This window comes from Ailuropoda melanoleuca, chromosome 1 (genome assembly GCF_002007445.2).
Source record: "Ailuropoda melanoleuca isolate Jingjing chromosome 1, ASM200744v2, whole genome shotgun sequence".
Lineage (NCBI taxonomy): Eukaryota > Metazoa > Chordata > Mammalia > Carnivora > Ursidae > Ailuropoda > Ailuropoda melanoleuca.
The window spans coordinates 201,978,351-202,000,039 of NC_048218.1; the positions used below are offsets into that span (position 1 = coordinate 201,978,351).

Genomic DNA, 21,689 nt, shown 5'->3' on the forward strand with positions numbered 1-21,689 from the left:
AAAAGAAAAGAATCCACATCCATTTGCAGAGGACATGATCTTGAATATTAAAAAAATCTTAAGCAATCTACTAAAACACCATTAGTACTAATAAATGAATTCAGCAAGATTATAGGATATGAGATCAGTTGATACAAAAATCAATTCTATTTCTATACACTTGCAATGAACAACCTAAAAATGAAATTAAGAAGAGAATTCCATTCACAACAGGATTAAAACAATACAATACTTTGAAACAAATTTAACCAAAGAAGTATAAAACTTACAGTATGAAAACAGCAAGACTTTGTTGAAAAAAATTAAAGATCTAAACGAAAGTACCTCAGGTCCATGGGTTGGAAGACTTAACATTGGTATAAGACGGATTTACTTCTCAAACTGATCTGCTGAATCAATACAGTCCTTATCAGAATCCTAGCTGTCTTAGAAGTCAATAAATTATATTATATAAACAAATTATGTCTATGCATATAATTTGATAATTAAGTTATGTGCTATTTGATGTACCATGCTTTATCAGTTCTAACATGTACATGTCCCCCTCATCTCTGCAATTATAATTAGTATTTTTCCCTTAGTGAACATAAAATAATAATAATGCATCTTATAATTGATGACATCTTAAATGTGATGAAATATAATAATTTCACCTATTTGTAAACTCAAGAAAATGGTTTGGGGGTGGAAAACTTTCACTAACAGCTTCCTTGGGGAGAGACGGAGGGAAAAAAAAAAGCCATCCTAATTATCACCTTTGATCTCTAATGCATGTGTTTTATGTAAAAATTTTAATAATATCTTAATTCAAGTGGGTCACCAGTTACCAAGGAATTAAGATACAAGACACCGGGGTTCCTGGGTGGCGCAGTCATTTAAGCATCTGACTCTTGTTGGCTCAGGTCATGATCTCAGGATCCTGAGATCGAGCCCCACACTGGGCTCCACAATCAGTGCAGAGCCTGCTTAAGACTCTCACGCTCTCTGCCCCTCCCCACCCTGCACTCACTCTCTCTAATAAATAAATCAATCTTAAAAAGAAAAAAACACAAAAGATATTGTCCTTGAATCAAACAGGCAATATCGATGTCACAGATACAGACTGCCATTTTTTAAGCACTGGACTGGAAAAGCAATAATTAAAAATAATAACAAAGACACCTAAAAATATAAAACATCTCACACATTGGTGGCATTCTCTCACAGAAGGTTATAACCTAAGTGGGCATGGCTGTTGATGAACCATGACACCTACATGCCGACAAGTCCCAAATTTTATCTCTAGCACGGACCTCTCCCCTGCACTCCAGACTTACAACACTAACTGACCAGAATCACTCTGAGTCATAAGGGAGTGAGAATTAAGGGTGCTTCTCAATGAAACTGCATTATTACCAAGTGTAGTTTTATAGATCCATAAGCTGGTCCCTTGTTAGGCTGGCACTTGACAATCCTCACAGAGTACTCCTGCAGGAAATCTTGGTACCTGGACACACTTACTATAAATTATTTTCCATTGAGATGAAAAATCTTTTCAAATGGTTTTCTCTTAATTTCTTCCCTTCAAAAATATTTCACCTGAGTTAGAGTCTCTTTCAGTCAGTGCTATAAAATTATTTCATTCTATCATTTATTTCTATACTTTGAAACACACATAAAAGAAGGAACAATGAATGCATAATTTCACACTCAATTTGAGTGTTATAAATAAGAGGTCTGGGCAAATGGAAGGCAATCCCATTTGATATTTTCTTAGGCCAAAGTGTAAAGAAGTTAAGAGCTCCGTTCCAGAGAATTTAAATTCTTCTTCCTAAGCCTTTCCATTTCTTGTTTTCCCCATATATGTGCCTTCCTCTTTTCTTCTCTTTATTTCAAATTCATTTGAGTGGTTACTTTTTAAAATCAACTTACCTTTGATGGAAAGTCTTTCATTTAATAATTGGAAACAAGGAAAAATAGCATTAAAGGCTCGAATTCAAATTTTGAGTGCATCAATACCTAATGATGTGAATTTAGGCAAATCACTGCCTACAGCTTGGAACTACCATGTGCCCTTATCTGAAAAATGGGGATATCTGAAAAATTTGCACAAGCAATAAACTATACCACTTATCAAGGTGAAGGAAAACCAACTAGAGTAAAAGAAAGGTTACACTTAATGCATATGGTGGTAAAACTTGAGGACATCAAAGTAAAATATGCGGTCTACAGGACAGAGTGAAAGACAGACTGGAAATGTATCAAGAGTTAGCTTGCTTAACTGCAGACTCTTCAACAGCAACGACAGAAGCCCCTGAGAATATGGCCGAAAGAGAGTGAAAATAAGATTTTATTTTACGTGTCGCTAAAGTGTTCATCAAGACAGCGGACAAAGACATTTCTCGATAGAAGAGCAGAGTCCTTCCTACTCATTCTCCTCTTCCTCCTGACAGGACCTCAGTTTCACTTGGGTCACCCATGTCGGCAGCGAGGGTGGCTGTTTGGTAGTTCTGGCCACTGAGGCAAAAGACTGGATGCAGGAAGGATTTCTGGAAATGGTGGAATCCCTAAAGCCTTGCTTTTGTGCTATGTGTGCTACCCCGTCTTCCCCTCTGCCCTTTCCTTTCTCTTGATGCTGACTGGGGACCCAAGTGGCTGGAGTTGCAACATCTTACGATTTTGAGGCACAGGCTGAGGGAACCACGGAAGTCGTGCCCTGTAACTGCGTACCTCTATGCTTTGTTACGTGAGGAAAAAAGAATTAGGCTTTTTTAAAGCTCCTGTTTCAGTGAGTCATAACCAAACACATTCCTATTTGTTATGACTGAAGAAGAAAGAAAACTTAATTACCATCAAAAACATGACTTTCTATAGAAAACCCAAGTGAATCCATACTCACATATTTTTAGGAACAATAAAAGTGGGACACCTGGGTCGCTCAGCCAGTTGAATGTCTGACTCTTGGTTTTGGCTCAGGTCACAATCTCAGGGTCATGAGATCGAGCCCCACATGGGGCTCCACACTGGGTGTGGAGCCTGCTTAAGATTCTCTCTCTCCTTCTCCCTCTGCCCCTCCCCCTAGAAACAATAAAAGCATTCAGCAATATATTGATATAATATACTTAAATCAATTTTATGTCTGTCTATATACCACCAAGGAGCTCAGAAAATTGAAGTTTTTAAAAGGTATAATTTAAAATACCAACACAAAATAGAGGGTTTCCAGAAATCTTAAAGAAGATGTACAGGATCTTTTGGATAAAATTTTTAAGTTATTGAAAGCAGTTAAAAGGTTCTAAGTAAACAGAGATAATTATGTTTATGGAAGACTCAATCACACACAGGACTTCTCTTCCTCAATTGTTGTATTCTCCCAATTTATCTATAAATGAAAAATAATCCCAATAAAACTTAAAATGGAATTGTGTGCATGACACTTGTAAGTTAATGCTAACATTTATGAAGATCGAAAAGCTAGGAATAATCATCAAACTCTGGAAGAAAAAAGCGGGGAGACTCCATTAGCTATATTTCGGTATTTATTATAAAGCTACGGTAATCAAGGCAGTGTGGGATCAGTACAGAAAGAAATGTGTGAGCCAAGAGAACAGACCAGAAATTCAAGTTTTCCCCCTGAACGTGAGAACTTTCGGTTGGAGAAAGTAAGCCAAAAGGTGCTAAGGCAACTACTTATCAGTAATGAAAAAAAAATCAGATCTCCAGCCCAAATCATACACAAAAATCAATTTCAGGTGCAAGAAAAGACCTAAAATAAGACTTGACACTATATTGTGAGAACGTCTTTATGACTGTGGGGAACAGAGAGATGACTTAAGACAAAAACTACAAATCCCCACAAAAAAGATGGATACGTTTGACTGCCTTTAACTTATTAACCTCAATGCATACAAAAATGCAGTAAACAACTAGAAAAGGCAAAGTATAGCCAGGAAGAAGATAATTAGGGTCTAAAGAACTTCTAATAATAAGAAAAATCAAATAGTCCAATGGCTAAATGGGCAAAAGAAAGCGATCCACAGAAGAAGAAACCAACGCCGCATGGTTAATAACTACAAAAAGATGCTTTCCCTCAGTGGTAACCAGAGATCGTAACGAAATATCACTGACACGCATCAGATCGCAAGAGTGATGAAATCTGACAATACCAAGAATTGCATGAGGACGCAGAGCACGGGAGGTCTTGTATTCTCCTGGGTGGGTGTACGATGGCGTACCCACTGTCAGGGCCGTATGGCACACGTAGTAAAGGTGAAGATACTCTTGCCTATGATGCAGCCATTCTATTCCCAAGCGTGCACAGCCTAGAGAAACTCCGGTAGCAGACACAGGACACAATGTTCACAGCGTGCTGCTACGAAGTCAACTGTCACACAGGCAGCGTCAACACGAGCTGTCAAGGTTCACTTCTGGCTGATGGGCACAGAGGCACCTTTTCACACTCGTTTTAAAGACAGAACGTCATGAAAGATATTGCAAATGGAAACAGGGACATCAGATTCGTTTCGGAACTTGTGGCATCACGTTTTAGAGCAGATAAAGTCTGGGAGACCGCCAGCCTCCAGACCCCCTGAGGGAGATTTGGGTTTTGTTTTTGTTTTGTTTTGTTTTTAAAGAAAGGCAGACTGGCATATGCAGCACCTCATTCGGAAGTGTCTGGAGTCTTGGAAGTTTGACTACCCTACGTTCTCCTACAAATGGACCCTGAGAGCTTGTCTGGAGGTCCCAGCAGGGGAGCACAGCTAGTCGTATACCCTTGACTGAGAACAGTCCTCCTCTATCGGGGAAGGTCATCCCGGAGGACCAGTGTGCAGCTTCGGGAGGGATGCACAAGGAGCTGTGGCGAGGGTGAAAGGGGACACTTGCCTAGCCAGCCAGATCAGCTGAATCAACACTGGCGATCAGTGGGGTGACACATGTCGCAGCCAGGTCGCCCTCCCATCCCTGAGGAAGATTTTGATAGGTCTCCTCAGTAGCACTTGCGCACTCTCCTTGACCTATGAAGGGATCAGCACCTGGCTGAGTTATTGCACCACCTTTCTCCCTCCCTGGCCATCCTGTCACTTCATGGGTGTGACTGACAAGTTGACACTGACCTCAGGGGTCTGCGTTCACAGTGATAGTGAGGGAAGTAGGGGCCCTGCCCTCTCAGTGGAAGAAATCTAGACACTGCTCTTCAAGTTGACGTTGCATCATTTCCCAGCTGTTCTCACTACTTTTTAATGACATAATGTTACCCATCACAAGACCCCATTAGGTGGCACTTTCACCACAGAGACCTGATGAAATAGTGTGTCTCAATTCTCTTGCTTTGCATACTCCATTAAGTTGCTATTTACATATTTTACATAAAATTGTAGGGGAAAAATAATTATTTCAAAAGTCAAAGCCATCTGTAAATATATAAATAAGTAATAGCACATAGCATTTCTGCAGGACTGAAAACATGATCACGGACAGTAAGATTAAACGCCACATCATGCCCAAGGCCCCCTTCCCAGAGTCAACTTCATTATACGGAGTTCAGACGTGCATGTTACTGTTGGATACAGGGGATCGGAGGATATTCTGAGGAGCCCTGAAAGCCTGGATAATCCTCCGAGTCTTTCCCATCACCGTAAGAGAAAGGAAGCAGGGCCATTGTCTCGACTGTCACCCTTCTCCCTGTTCAGTGCCCCTCCTGCCATGGTGCCAGCCCTGAAAAGTGAGGTCACCGCTGGGTCCGGAAGGGCTTCACCAGCATTGCGACTGGGTCTCGGGAACTAATGGAACTCTAAAAAGTACAATTGTTTTAGGTTGGAAATGTTTTAAAAAAAAAAGTTTCTAATGGGAGCTCGTGTCAGTTTCAGCTCAACAGCTTCAAAGCCTGTCACATATTTCTGTGCACTGGAGCAGGTCTGTCTCGCAGTCCTTTCAAATTCTGATGAGCTCTCCAGACATTTGCCTCAAAACATCTCTAGGTTTTCCTAATTGTTTCAGCAGCAGCTCATAGAAAAGTATTTTAAAATATCTTTTAATCTTCAAATTATTTACTTCTTGAAATGTTTATTCCCTTGTGAGAACCTGAGTTTTACCTGTTATAAAAGAATGACGTGGTTCCACATTTTAGTTTTTACAACTTTAGAGGTCCTGGTCAATCAGGAGACAATCCTTTTGACATTGAACCAAAGCTCTTTGACTAAATTACTATTATTCTTAAAGAGACTGGAGTTGACCTATTTCACAAGCCCGATGGTTTATTTTGGAATCCGCGTTTATTTCATGAAAAGATCCACCTCAGTTTTTGTTCCTTTCAAATCAGACAGTTTTAGTGTAACTAGGACCTATTACGGTTAATAAGTACTGGGAAATATTTTAAAACTTAGTAAAAGCAGCTAATCTTGCAAAATCTCAGCGGTCTGACTATGGAAAGAACTTGCTACTGTAGTTACAACAGCTGCTTCTCTGGAAAAGTAAAGTAGGTTTCAAGAACTCAAAATCATGAATGAGGCTGGACAAAGAATTCTCAAATCTGACACCAGAAGTACAATCCATGAGAGAAAAAAAATCAGACTTCATCAAAATTAAATTAATGAATTTAGTTAAATTTCTGAAAATGAAGATATGAGTCAAAGACTCTTAAGAAAATATTTGCAAGTCACATATCTGATAAAGGACTTGTATCTGGAATCTATAAGGGAATCTGATAACCCTAACTAAAAAGGGAAATAATGGAATTAAAATATGAGCAAAAAATCTGAAGACATTACTCCAAAGAAAATATACAAATGACCCATAAGCACATGAAAAGGTCTCTGACATCATAAGTCATGGGTGGGGGGGAAGCAAATAAAACCACAACGAGATACCACTGCGTATCACTAAGATGTGTAAAAACAAAATAAAAAGATAGTAACAGGTATCGGTGAGGCTGTGGGAGAAACCAGAGGCCTCACACATCGCTGGTAGGAACATGGAACGGTGCAGCTGCTTTGGAAGATAGCCTGGCAGTTCACGGAAAGGTTAAACACAGACCTACCCAGGACGCAACGGCTCCGCTGCCGGGTATATACCAGATATATATATATATATATATATATATACTTTCATTTTTTAAAGAAAAAAAAACCTCCCTTTGTGCAAGGGTTTTACTTACTGAGGTTCCACTTTAGGCCTGTTGTCGTAACATGATTGCAAGACTGTCCAACAGGAATAAGGCCACACCAATCACCTTCCATTCCAGTATCTACATGCATTTTGTGCTTTCCCTGAAGTAGAGAAGGAATGGCCATTAGCAGAGTGTAGAGAAAGGACAGGACGTCAATGTGCACTGCAGATCTGGTCCTATGCACTAGCTAGGTACCACCCCAGAACTTCATGTGGTTACCCTACCTAATCCTAACAACAAATTTAAGTAGCAGGTGCTGAATAATCCCAGGAACTTTCACCTGACTTAATCCCAGCCACAGTTTTACAAGGTAGCTCACTGTTACTTATTACTTTTCCACATGATAAAATTGAAGCTTGCATAGATTAAATGTGTCCAGGACCACACAGATAACAAGGGGGCAGAATCAGGATTCCTACCTATACTTGTCAATTCTAAAGACAGTTGTAGGGTTTTAATCAAACACTTGCTCAAATGTAAATAAGACATTGCTTCCTCAGTGAAACCTCTACTTTATCTCAGACTTGGGCTTATAGCTTTCATACTTCATGTCAAGCCCGCTGATGGTCAGTCTGCTTCCTATGCCCACGGCTACTCTAGGGGAAGCTCAAGGAGAAGTACGTCTACCAGGAAACAGTATCTGCCTGGAGGAAGGAATATGCTTTCTCCATCTGGACTGTGAAAACAGATATAATTTACTATGTTTTCAAGTTTTCCGTTTATAAGCAGGTTAAAGTTAAATGTAATGTCTCATCAATGCTACATTTGCTTTTAAATAGAATACTTGGAAATTCCTCTTCTGCAAAGTAATGACTTTCCATTACTTTTCTATTCTATTCATTATACTTCAGGTCCTTATGGGGAAAATGCCAAGGCACACATTTATTCAATAATGACATAAAAAAGATATTTTTCATAATTCATTTAACTCTGAGGGGATAAAGATATTTTTTATTTTAATAAAATATTATTTAAAAGCTTAATATATGACACATTACCACAGTAAGGTACTTAACGCTTCCTTTTACAGAATTCTATTCCAACTGTGCCTTTTGTACTCTGTTATAGGCTCTGAGAACTTACTCTGCTGTAATAAGACCTCAGCGTATGAGTAGGCTTTGTCTTTAGTCACAGGATGGCTTTTATTAGGAAAACAGCTCTCTAAATTACTTATCAGTTCGTGAAATGTAACACAAGTTCATATAGATCTCTTCTATACAACTCATAAATATATATTTTTATTTGAGCATTCAATCAGAAGGCATAAATTCAATTAAGAGGTCTTAAATATATTCGAACACAAAGAATGTTTAAAGAAAACAAAATATATTTCAACTTGATGCCCATCACTGGAAGAAAAGATGGGCAACACAGCTAGACAAACACGAAGCAGTGGGTTAGATACACTCGGAGAAAAGTGGGTGGACTGAAAACACAACGCACTGTGAAAACAATGCCCAACAGGAAACAGAATTGGGATAAATTACAGAACTCATCGGCAGCACCTGGGTGGCTCAGTTGGTTAAGCATCTGCCTTTGGCTCAGGTCATGATCTCTGGGTCCTGGGATTGAGCCCTGTGTCAGGCTTCCTGCTCAGCAGGGAGTCTGCTTCTGTCTCTCTCTCTCTCTTTCTCTCCCTCTACCCCTCCCTACCACTTGTTCTCTCTCTAATAGTAAATAGAATCTTAAAAAAAAATAAATTACAGAACCCATCTATATAAATTAAAATAAATACAAACACATCAACACACTTCTTCTAACAACAAAATTTAAAAATATGTTAAAAATTTAAATATATATATGTATATATACACTAACATGTTTGTCTATGGGAAGAGTAAGGAGAATGGGAATGTGGTAGAGGGATAAAAGGGAGGCAAATGGATCAATCAATGAGGATTCTTGTCTGGACCAGAGATGATAATGTGCCATGAATCAACCAGCATAAATGACTCGATATTGAAATCTTATAAAAAGAATATGGTGTTTAGATATAAAGTGATACAAGACAAATTCTTAGACTCTTCTGAAGAAAAAATAGGGAAAATATTCTAATAATTCTAAACAATAATCCAAGAAAGAGGAAAAACTGGAATACAGCAGTGGAAAAAACTTAGGAGTGAAATGAAAACTAATCTTGGTTCTTGAATAATGATCTTTGTTGTTTTTGTTTTAGATCAATGTAGAGCAAAAGCATAGACACTATTACTATAACTATGGAAAGGTTTTACATATTCAGAATAAAAGCAGTAACTGTCAGAAGGTATAGGTATGGGAGGGTGGAAGCAAGGGGCCCTCATCTTCTCATCATGTTACATCCTAAGAGAGTCAAGAAAGACTGCTTCAAGTGGTAGATTTTTATTTTATTTTATTTTTTTAAAGATTTTATTTATTTGAGACAGAGACAGTGAGAGAGCAAGAGCAGGGAGGAGAGGAAGAAGCAGGCTCCCCACTGAGCAGGGAACCCGATGTGGGACTTGATCCCAGAACCCTGGGATTATGACCTAAGCTGAAGGCAGACACTTAACCGACTGAGCCACCCAGGCACCCCTCAAGTGGTAGATTTTTAAAGGGGGGGATTTAAAAATTGCTCCTGGACTGAGTAACTGGTAATATGGGTAATGTGCCTAAGCAGCAGAAAGGGGACCAAGGAGGGAGGCTTGAGATTGCTCTGGCCTCCCTCTGGTCACATCCTCCTTCATAAACCTCCATGCCAGCATCCGAGACATGACTCACGCAACTGTCCACACGGAGACTGTCATCAGCGCATGTAGGGGAAGCACAGAGAAATAGGAAAGATGCTGATCAGAGACCTGATCAGGTGCAGAGGAGTGGGGGGGGCAGATTGTAGGCAAGGGGTTCCCTGCTGCTTGTGTGGGAAGAGAAATCAACTCCGTGAAGGAGGGTGCACATGTGCAAAGCCATGCCACGCGGCAGGACACCCACCGATGGGGCCAAGAGGGGAGGGTGGGACGCTGGGGCACAGGAGGCTGTTAGGGCAGTGAAGCTATTCTGTGAGACATGACGAATACATGACCTTACGCATTTGTCAAGACCCGCAGAATCTATAACACAAGCGGTGAGCCCTAATGTAAATTATGGGCTTTTACAAATAATAATATACACTCTTGGTTCATCACCTGTAACACAAGTCTCCCACTAATGCAAGATAATAGGGGACACTGTGAGCAGGAGAGGGGATATATGGAAACTTTCTGTCTAATCGGCTCAGTTTTCTGTAAACCTAAAACCGTTCAAAAATAGGCTATTAATTAAAAAAAAAAAAAAGTCTCTCAATGACCTTTCAGTTTCTCCTCCCTTAATGGGACTGGTGGCAACGTGATGGTAGGCCTGACACCTCTTCCGGCCAGATGCTCGGTACTGCACAAAGAGAAACGTGCAGCCGCTTCTCAGCAACCATTACAACTTACGCGGTTTTCTTCCCCCTAAAAACCAGGGTTTTTTGTTTGTTTAAACCATGATCTTCCCTAATTTCTTTTTACAGAATTTCCCCCTCAATTGATTACATTGACTAGCTGTGCCAGACGAGTGTGCGTACTGTTTCTCCCTTACAGAAAGAACTCTCTGTGAAGGTACAGATGCTAAGTATAACACAGATTATCATCCACAGATGCAAACATAACACACTCACAAATTCTGAAAGCCTCCTTCATATGAAAGGGAGTCTTGTAGACATTCTGATTTCCCTAGGAGTGCTTTCGTTTTAGCAAAAAAGCAGAAAGTGGTGGTGGCTTTTCATGTTGGTGGATCCTGGCCTGGTAAGGGCTGTCCTCCCAGGGTCCCATGAGAAAGCTCAGCACACCAGCAGGGTTACAGGTAACCCACAGCCTCCTGGGCACCGGGTGGCAGACAGCACCAGAAGAGAGGGAATGCTCACCCGGCCCAGAGGGCTCTACCTCTGTCTCGGGGAACAGTGTGTTTGACAATGGGGCCCGCTGTTAGAGACTGTGACTTCTTCATTCCTTATCAAAGAGGGATTAGTGTATCCTTGGGTTGTCTTATTTCCAGGGTGTTATAGTTAATCCCGACCTTTTAACTGAAGGCCTTCCTCCCTCTGTTTGTGGTCTGCTTAACGGTTTGGTCGTGGTCAGCTGAACACAGTACATTTGGTGTTCCAGCTAACTTCCATAGAGAATGGTGATGGAGCTGGGTGGGGGAGGGTGGGGGCGACAGAGGTGATGGGGATTAAGGAGTACAATTGTTGTGATGAGTACCGGGTGATGTATGGGGGTGCTGAATCACTATACTGTACACCTGAAACTAATATAACACTTTGTGTTAACTACGCTAGAATTTAAAATTAGGAAGAAAAAAAAAGAATGGTGAAGGAAGTAAGGAATGATTTCTCAACTGGTAGACATTAACTCCCTAAGAGAAGATTCTTCAACTTGCATCATATAATGCAAAGGAAACAGCACATATACATGTTAAGTTTTATTATCCCAGGGAGAGGATGCTGTTATAAAATCCACTGATTTAAATGACACAGTGGTAAGTTTTCTTTTCTAGGCTTGCTATATATTCATTGCCTTCCTCATTATGTTAACATTCAACACACCTTGAAATTTTTAATCTGGGAATAAACTAGTTTGTGGACTTGAGAAGTCACAGATAAGTTTTAGCCTGCAGTCAATTAATATTTTTTCTCTTGTTCCAAAAAGATGTTTAGCCATACATGAATGGTCTTTGTGTTCATAAATATGCAGATTTAGCTTTGTATGGTTAAAGGAGAGCAATATTATGCTTTTCTCCTATATCTTCAGTCTGTGTGACATCTTTAAAAAATGAAAAACAAAAGGAATTTTTGTTCATTCCTCGGATTCCTCGAGTCATAATATATGCCAGCCTATATGTGATTTGACATAGGCAGGCATACAGCCTGACATTAAAGAACTTCCCTAAAGATTTATGCCATTACTGGAGACTAGAGGCACATGAACTAATCATTGACTTCCATCTACTCTCATGAATCATTGCACAGGTTCCCGCTCTGTCCCCTGTTCTGAGCTAAGATAACTCTTTGAAGTCAAAGGCAGTTCTATATAGTAAAGATGGGACAAAAATCAATCAGGCAGTTTGCTTTTCCAATCATGGTTATTTTTTAACATATTAACAACCTCAATAAGGTATGAAATTGTAATTTAGTCAAAGGTAGCAAAGCTATTGCTTGGCACCCGTGCTGGAAATCATACTCATGAGCATGTTAAAGGCAGTCAGCATCAGGAGTTCACTTTTGCTAGACTGTAATGTCAACCGAGAGCAAAACATACACAAACAGATACCTAACGAAAGAGTAAGAAATCAGTCACTTTGCTTGTATTATGCTTCCTCTTTGCCAATGACTAAGACACCACTGAGAGAAAAGATAAAATTCACCCTAGATTTTGCTTTTGCAAAAATATCAAACAATGAGCCATCTGAACTGTTTACATCTCTAAATCGTTAAATACAATAACTATGCCAAGTTTTATGCCAAGAGATCTTCGTGCGGATCTCACAAAATACACAGCAGTTTAACAAGATCATTCAAAAGCAACGGAAGACAGGAAGAACATAGACATACTTTCTATTTAGTGCAGAAGACTGGGGAAGCAGAAACCCACGCCAGTTGTGCAGTGCATGACCGTGCAACCGATCGCTGTTAGTTCTGCACTGACACCCCATGGCTGGCTGACTGCAGCTAAGATTTCTGGCACACAGACCCCGGACGAGTGAAATACCACCGCACACTGATTACACAAGGATGACCTCTGGTAGCTCATTTTTCATTAGTTTGTCCAGGTATTTAAAAAATGTATCAACAAACACTGCAGGAAATTAAATAGTCTGCAGGAAGGAACAGGGAAAGGAGTAGAGGGAGGTACCCACACGGTACTGGCCAGGAGAAGAGGCTGCCTCTCTGACTCACACACAGACCTCTGTGATGGTGCATTTTCATGCTGAGACTGATCACGTGACAGAGAATAGTCGCAAGAGCAATGGTCTCCCCAGTGAATTTGCAGCTGTACGATCTCAGACTAGAAGACCTGTACCTTTACTTTTATTCTGCTTCACAAGCACAGAATTCAAAACACAAGTGTACTGGTTTTATTCAAAATAGTCCGTAATGAATTAATGTTACATATAAATATATTTACATCTTTTATTTCAGATATTTCCTTTTGGAAATTCATTAATACCTTCTCTATAGATAGATTTTAGAGTTTCCAATCATGGCAGAAACACATTTTCCAAAGCACATTCCAAAGAACACGATTCCCAGGATCAGGTAAGATGGGAAAGATTCTCTTCTTGGTAGTCACAGTGCGCTCCAGCAATGGTTAGATGGTGCAGGGAGTTTTAGAGCAAAGAACACTGTTTACCTGAATGAGAGCTCCCCAAACTTACTTGACTACAGATCCTCCCGTGCCCCTCAAATAATACCTCATAATTACCCACAGAATCTGCATTTCCAGAAATCCATGTAGGAAAATATTGCTTCGGAATAGTTACTGTATACACTGCATCCAAAACTCCAATACTTTGGTTTAATATTTCCACAGCCAGAATATTTCAATGATATGTTTTGAAATTAATAACCTCCATCTGATTTTCATTTTGGAAATTATTGGATAACCTCAGGCTGAAATTGTGTGTTTTGACATGAGGCAGACTTACTCCCTGATTAAAAGGTTAATGACATTACTGGTTATCAAAAAAAAAAAAAAGCTTTCTGCATGCTAGTTAAGCTAGTGTGTTAATTCAAAAGTCAAAAATATTTATGAAATACCAACAATTGTTAGAATACTATAATGATAGGCTAATTTCCTCATTAATCCCCAACACTAGCTAGTTCAAAATAAAACTGATGCACTCCATACTTATCCATTCTTTTCTGTCGCTCTGTATTGATGCTTTTTTTACAATGCGCCCTATTCTGTCTTCACACCTTCCTCTTATTCCAGTCAGGGGAGACAATCTGATGAGTGCCCTCATGCTCAAGCCTCAGAAACCTCCTCTTGGCTCCTCCCAAAGCTACAGACATCTTAAATGACTTCTAAAGACAATACTTATCCCAAAAGCAAGCATTTCTAACAGGACAGGTTATGTCAAAAGATATATTTTGAGTTGGAGCAATGGCAGAGTTTTCAAACAGTCCAGATGAATGTTGTTTTTCTACTTAATGTACGGAATGATCAGGACTTTCCACGTTCTCCTGTCTACTCCTATGCTGTTTCTCCATCCTCAACCTGGACAAACTTCTGAGCAAAGGGAGAGCTCCACTTTTTCATGAAAATTCCTTGTGTCTTCTCGTTAACATAGATTACTTGCTTCCAATGGCTACTATCTCTATACTAGCATTTGTTACCATACTGCACCTCTCAAACAGGTTCATACTGTATCCTTAAAAGGAATAAAATGCATTTGAAGGCAAAGACCCCTGCCTTTTATTTCTGTTGGATTTATAGCACAATGGAAATAACATATCAAGTGTCTAATAAATATGTGATTGATCAATGGCTTAGAGCAAAAACTATTGATAAAAATGTGTCAATATGCTTAGTAAAATCTTTATCAAAGTTTGAGTAGATGAGGGATGAGGGATAGTCGAGTTGAACTGAAAGAATTCACTACAGACATGCAGATTCCTTTGTGTAGATAGTGTCTGCCTGGCTGGACACTAGGATGGAGGCACACACCAGTGATTATGAGCACTTGCCAGCAATCCCCAAAATATACTTAAGGCTGTATACAGAGTACGCATTTTACGTTTGTGTGTAAAATGGGGTTTATAATCCTACCTCACTGGGTTATTTTGACGGCTAAATGAGATAGGACGTATAAAGTGCCAAGAACAGGGCTTCAAACGTTTATGTTATAAATTGATTTACTTGCTCTTTTCCCTCCGTCAGGTCGTCCAAGTTTAAATGGAACACAAGTTTTCCTTCCACTCTTTTTTGTTTTTCATTTTATAAAAGCCTAGGAACTTTGTCCCGGTAATTTTTGAAGGAAAATAAATGTGATTACTCCTAAGACTAATCTGAAATATTAGCAGAAAGGGAGAAAAAGAAATTTTTTTAAGCATTTTATGTTCAACCTTCATAAAGTATTAATTTGTGTTCATGAAAAGAATCATATCTCCATTTGCTTTATAAAAGCTCTAGTTTTTAGTAAACTGTTTTTTTTTTTAATGTTCCCCTATTTTGAAACTGTCCTTCTTTATAGGAGTATAAACATGGACTTTGATCACCAGTTTTAGAAAAGTTCTAAGAACTCCTGAGGTCTCTTATCTGGTGTCACACCCACAACGCAATTCTTTGTTTCTGGGAGGCTCAATATGAATCGAGCCTACTACTAAGGGAACACGAGATTCTTTCTCTCATTTTTTTTTAAGATTTTATTTATTTGAGAGAGAGCAAGCAAGCACGTGTGCACATGAGTGGGAGGAGGGGCAGAGGAGGGACAAGCAGACTCCCCACTGATGCAGGGAGCCTGATGGGGGAGGTGGGGGGCCTCGATCCCAGGACCCCGAGATCGTGACATGAGCCAGTCAGATTCTTTACTCACTGAGCCACCCAGGTGCCCCTGAGATTCTCTTTTTTTCAATGCAAGTGAATAATTTAAATACACTTCAATTCAGACTCTAAATCCACTGGGCTTATTTTTCACATTTTCTCGTAATTGGTCAAGGTTGACAAAAACAGCAGCACCGCAATATATATTTCGACCTTCCTCCCTGTATCGGTCACTCCCCAGCCTTCGTTCTATAAAAGCGCTGTACGCAGAGTCACCTACAGCAGACAGTCAGCCCCCCACAAGAACTCAGGCACCAACATTCTCCTCTAGCTGCCCTTTCCCTTTTGTCAGGCTCAGCAAACCCCACCCCACCCTCTTCTCCTCTCTCTTATCCCAGAAGCTGCAAGTCGGTAAGACAGGTAGGGGAGCGGAAGGGAAGGAGAGAATTCCTGGAAGGATCCTGTCCATTATCCTATGGGAACAGACCAGGAAGGGATGCTGCTCGCAGGGGTACAGCCTGGCTGATGCTCGGCATGTGTGACTGAGTTGGGTGCCTAGTTTTTTTCTTTTTCTTTCTTTCCACTCATGTTCACAATGCTCATGGGATGTTGCTAGTGCTCCTGAAGAGGGGGGGAGAAAGGGACAACTCTGCAATTATTTATTTATTTCAAACCCCAGTGTGACTACCAAACTTTATAAACTGGAAGAAATAATGAGAAAGCTCCAGTTGAAGAAAAAGAGGAGAGGTGACGTAACCATTTTTGAATATTGGCTACGTCCTAACATCGTGCTGGGCACCCCAGTTCCCACCACAAGCTGGAGTGGCAGAGTTACTACCAGGAGGTCACAGACTCCGTGCAGTCATTTGCTTGCTCAACATCACCCCACTGGTAGCTGGGAAATGCGGGTTCTACACCTCAGTGTGGCGTCACGGTAAACCCGACTTCCTTACACAGTATCATGTTTTTCTAGGCTTCTAACTTCAAAAGCCTGTCAGAATATGTCATTCCTTTGCTGCTTTTCTCATTATTACTTTTTCCCTGTATTCAGGGTCCAAGTTAAGCTTTTGCATGACCCTGTCCAAAGTTTATCCTAAAGAACAAATACTTGGGCTGTAAATGAAGGAATTAATAAGCGAAGGAACAGCTATCTTCCTTGACTTCATCCACCTATCTTCGACAAGCCGCATTCTACTTACATGCCCTCGTTCATTTACTTGTCCTTTGTTAGTGGCTGAATATAGGGAGGGTGCTGATAAGAACGTATGGGGCACACATTCTATCTTCAAAATACACTACTGAGTTTTCCAGAAGTTCACAAAGAGCACTGCAAGCAAATCAATGACTGGGCTAAGATTTAGAAAATTAACACACAAAAAGTATTTTTAAAAAGATTTGACTACTTTTAGTCTGGATCCATTAGGACAATTTTGTTTCTCCCTTAGATCCTAAAATAGTAACTGGAAGCAGTTGGTTTAATATTCAGATGGTACAAGTTCCAAGACTCAGCTCAGACATCATCTCCTCTATCATCCTTCTCCAGGACCCTCCCTGAACCCACAACCCGGATTCCTGCACATCCTTGAGGCTCCACACTGCACTGTTTTACGTCTAATTCCCTTACTGGAAAGTAAACACCTCAAGGAAAGAAGCCATGTCTCATTCATTTTTGTATCCTTAAAACTTTGTACATTGTTAGAAACATAGTAGGAATATAAGTATTGGAAAGGGAGCACTAAACTCAGCTGTTTCCATAATAACTACTCTCAACCTCTAATTTATGTGATAGCTACCACCTCACTATCCTAGGTCTTTGTTGTTCTTTACATCAAAACTTCTAGATTTACTGTTTACTAATTCACTATTTCCAGTTCCTCACCTCCAATTCTCTTGCATTCATTCCAGTTAAACTTTTGCTTACACCTCTTTGCCATATTGGCTTTCATCAAGATAACCAATGATCTCCAAACTATTAAACCCAGTGGTCAATTATTAGTCCTCCCCTTCTAGTAGAATTCGCAATGGGTCATTACTCTCTCCTCCTTGACATACCATCTTTCTTTTGCTTGCAGAACACCACACACTTGGTTCCCCTCTTTACCCACAATTTCCTTTGCTGTGTCCTCCACTTCTCTCCAGATGCTAAAGGTGTACTAGGGCTCAGTCTCCTAGTCTCAGCTAGATCCTCTTCTCTAAGCTTTGTGAGCTTAACCATCTAGATCTTGGTGAAGCCCAAATTAGTATCTCTGAGACGTCTCTAACTCTGCTCCCGAACATGCAGCTGCCTATCGGACGCACTGTGATCTTTTACCCCAAACCCACCCTATCTTGATCTGAGATGATATGGACTCCATCTTTCCAACTGCTTTGGCAAAAAGTTTTTCTTTTTTTACACCCATAAGGAAATTCTATTGGCTCTATATTGTCAATAGACCCAGATTCCTCTCACTACTCATAATTTCTTCTACTACCACTCTATCCAAGTCCCCATAACAAGATCTCCCCTGTCCCAATAGAGCCTATTCTCAGCTCAGCAGCTAAAGCGATCCTTTGACAAAGTCAAGTCAGACCTACCTACCAACATACTGACCCCTTGAAGGAAACACTCCTAGCTTTCTGGAGGCTTTCCATTTCCCTCTTCAAGCCCTGAGAAGTCTAGCTAGACTTTAGGTTTTGCCCATGCAGTAGCTCTGAGAGCGATGCTGTCATTATTAATGAATCCTGGTTCTGAGCCAGCCTGAGGGAGCCTGTCATATGCACAGCACTGTGGTTCAGGGCACAGGTGCTGAAGAAAGACTTCATGGATCTGAATCCCCTTCACCATGTTTGTATTTCATTTTCTTTATCTATAAAACCAGAACAAAAGGATTGTTGAGGATTAAATGACTTGATATGTGAGGTACTTAGAATAGTGCCTGCCACAGAGTGAATGCTCTATAAACATTCACTATTATTAAAGGATTAAAATGGGCAACCAAACAACCCAATACTTTCAAATTTAGACAGTCAATTTACTTGCCTCTCATTTTTCGTGTCAACAATGTTAGGATAATTCTGTCTTCTGAAAGTAACCTGAAAAATACCCCATTATATATTATGTGTTGGTAAAATGTTGTAATAAATATACCTTTCAAGTTAGATCACAATCTTAACTGTTACAGTATTTTGGTGCCTCTTACATGAGGCAAGAGTCTTCAATATGAGAAAGGTCAAAGTACTGATCTTTGCAGGGAACAGAGGACGGTTTTTGATGTCCTGAGATAAAATTACGGTAAGATTTCTAGATAAATATCATGCTTTAATGCAGCTTGGCTTTACAGTTGTGTGGTGTAAAGATGATGATTGTCATGAAGGCACTGTGGCGTGTATGAGTGTGACGCAGTGGGTCTGCAGTAAGAAACAACTGATAACATGGCAGTCTTCACGTCTGTCGCAAATCAAGCTTGTTGCACAACAATCATCCTCATAACTGAGCCACCTAATCTTTCACCCTCTCCCATTCATACAAGCCTGTGTGTTCATGTATCTCTTTTTCATATTGCTCTGTGGTAGTCAAAGTCTCCAAAATGGCACCCAACGAACCCTGCATCCTGGTATTTATGTCTTTGTGTAGTGATTCCCCACAGTGAATACGACACGCTTGTGTATCAACTGCGTACTGAAGAAGTGCTGGTGTGTGACTTCTAGGCTAGGTCATAAAACATTTGACAACTGCCCCTTGCTTGCTTGCTTTTATAGATCACTTCCTCTGGGGGGTGTCAGTCACCAAGTCATGAGGACATTCATACAGCCCCGTAGAGGCCCATGGAGAGAGGGATGAAGCTGGCCCCCTCCCCAACCAGCTAGCACCAACTTGCCACATATATATGAATGACTTGCCTTGGAATCCTAGGACTGATGCCCAAGGCAACTGAACTTCATGAAACCCCAAGCTTAAAGCACCCAGAAAAACCCAGATTCTAGACCTGAAAAGAAACTCTGAGATATAATAAATGTTTACTGTTCTTTTCAGCCACGAAGGTTTGTGGCACTTTGTTACACGGCCATGGATGACTAATGCACTCTCCATCTCCTGCTGTCTCTTTCTGGGTGCCTGGGTCTACACTGCTTTATCTTTACATCCCCATTGCTTTTCTCCTTCCTATTTCCTGTGCCCTCTCTACTTCTTTTAATGTCCATAAAACAGAATAGACAAATATATATATTTTGTTCAGAAAAGTGTATGGAAACAAAAGTGGAGGTACGTTAAGTGATTTCCAAGGGAAAACCACCAGCTTTTTTTTGTCCCCTTCTCTGTGGGTTATTGGAACTGAATCTCCCTCATCTTTATTCTTTCTTAAGCTATCAACATGGGGAAGGGGAAGAGCGAAGTTAGAGGCACAAAAGGCTCCCCAGCAATCATTAAATTTCATCTTAATGAAATTAAGATACAGTCATAAAAACAGAACATTTTTGTTTAACAACATTACATACAAACTCACCGTACTATATGTGATTATTTAAAAAGACCACAAAGCAAAAATGAGCCGTATTTCATAATGAATTTGGCATTATAAGGAAAAAAGCATTAAAATTATGTACATTAACTATCTTACACTACCTATCCCAAAGTCATTTATTTAATATCATTCAAATAAATGATGAAATGTGACCAAATAGTTATTTTATTTATTTCAGAGAGAGACAGAAAGAGAAAGAGAGAGTGCAAGCCTGAGCTGGGGGGTGGGGTGCAGAGGGAGAAGCAGACTCCCTGCTGAGCAGAGAGTCTGATGCGGGGCTTGATCCCAGGACTCTGGGATCACGGCCTGAACCTAAGGCAGACGCTTAACCGACTGAGGCACCCAGGTGCCCCCCAAATAGTTATTTTAAATTGGATCTGGACACTATAGTTTCCAAAACTGGATCCTCTAATGCCACACAGACTTCAGGGGCAACACGCAAGAGGCTGCTTTCTGTGTTCTCTACCTTACGTTTTCTACTCTTCTAATTGTTTTTATACAATAAAACAAATTTGTTTTAGTTTTGCTGGTACCAATTTATGGTATCCTAGAAACTCCACAATGATGGAAAACAGCAGGTACTCACAACAAAGCAGAAGTACCAACATATTGATGGCCTTATCATTTGACAGGGAAGGTCAAAGCTTCTCCGAGTTTATTCATAACCCTGCACCAGCTTTCAATTCTTCGAAAATTGCTCCTTGATACCCGGCTTCCATGAAATCACAGAGAGTGGCAGCCACTCTCTTCAGGCATAAATCAGATTCTAAATAACTGATAGCACTTTTTCCCTCTAGACCTGGACAAGAAAGGCACAGCATTTTCATTGTTGAGTGCCGGCACCTAGAAAAACCAGCGCACAAAGGATGTTTTTAGGTTTTAATTTCTAAAGTCATCTGTAAGAAAACAGGCTTTGCGATTATAAAAAATAAAGATCTTTCCTGGTCTTGAATGTCACAGGCATGTTAAAATCCTCTCTTCTTTCATTCTCCAAATCCAAATTAAATACTGTCGCAGACTTAGTGACTGTTTATCATGATTAATGCTCTCATGACTGTTGTTCCAAACTCAAAATGTGCAAGCTGTGTGGGGTTTGGGCATACTAAAACACAAGCCAAGGACACAATGGCAAGTGAAATAGATATGTGTAGATGCAACTAGCTATATGGAATAAACAAGTAAAATTAAAGAGAGTTTTTTTTTAAGTCAGGACAAAATATTTAAAATTTTTTTTCTGTACAATGTCAGTAATTCTTTATTGCAGGGAACATTAAGAAATAGGTCATAGGAAGGCTTTATTCTACTAATTAGTAAACACTAGTTTTTAATATTTGGCATTTAACATCTCAGCCACAGTAGTTGGGCATTTTCTCTGAGATATACTGATGCACCTCGTAAAGGGCTGCAAACAATCCCACGTGAAAAATAGTTGAAAACTCAGGATCTTTAATCGGCACGCATGTTTTTCAATTAATGAATTATCTTTACTTGTCTGTGACAATAATTCAATGACGCTTTCTCATTTAGTTG

At 40.1% G+C, this 21,689-nt stretch overlaps 1 protein-coding gene across 12 annotated transcripts in view; it reads right to left on the reverse strand.

The window, feature by feature from the left end:
* Positions 1-21,689, reverse strand: part of TPK1 (thiamin pyrophosphokinase 1) — a 341,792-nt gene that overhangs the window by 78,689 nt on the left and 241,414 nt on the right. For all 12 annotated transcript variants that reach the window (XR_004619106.1, XM_034638916.1, XM_011228209.3 and 9 more), the window contains one exon: positions 7,133-7,244. Coding sequence is in view for 11 of the 12 variants with exons in the window: in XM_034638916.1 (XP_034494807.1) it covers positions 7,133-7,244 (112 nt within the window). In the remaining variant the exon portion in view is untranslated. The remainder of the gene's footprint in view (positions 1-7,132; positions 7,245-21,689) is intronic.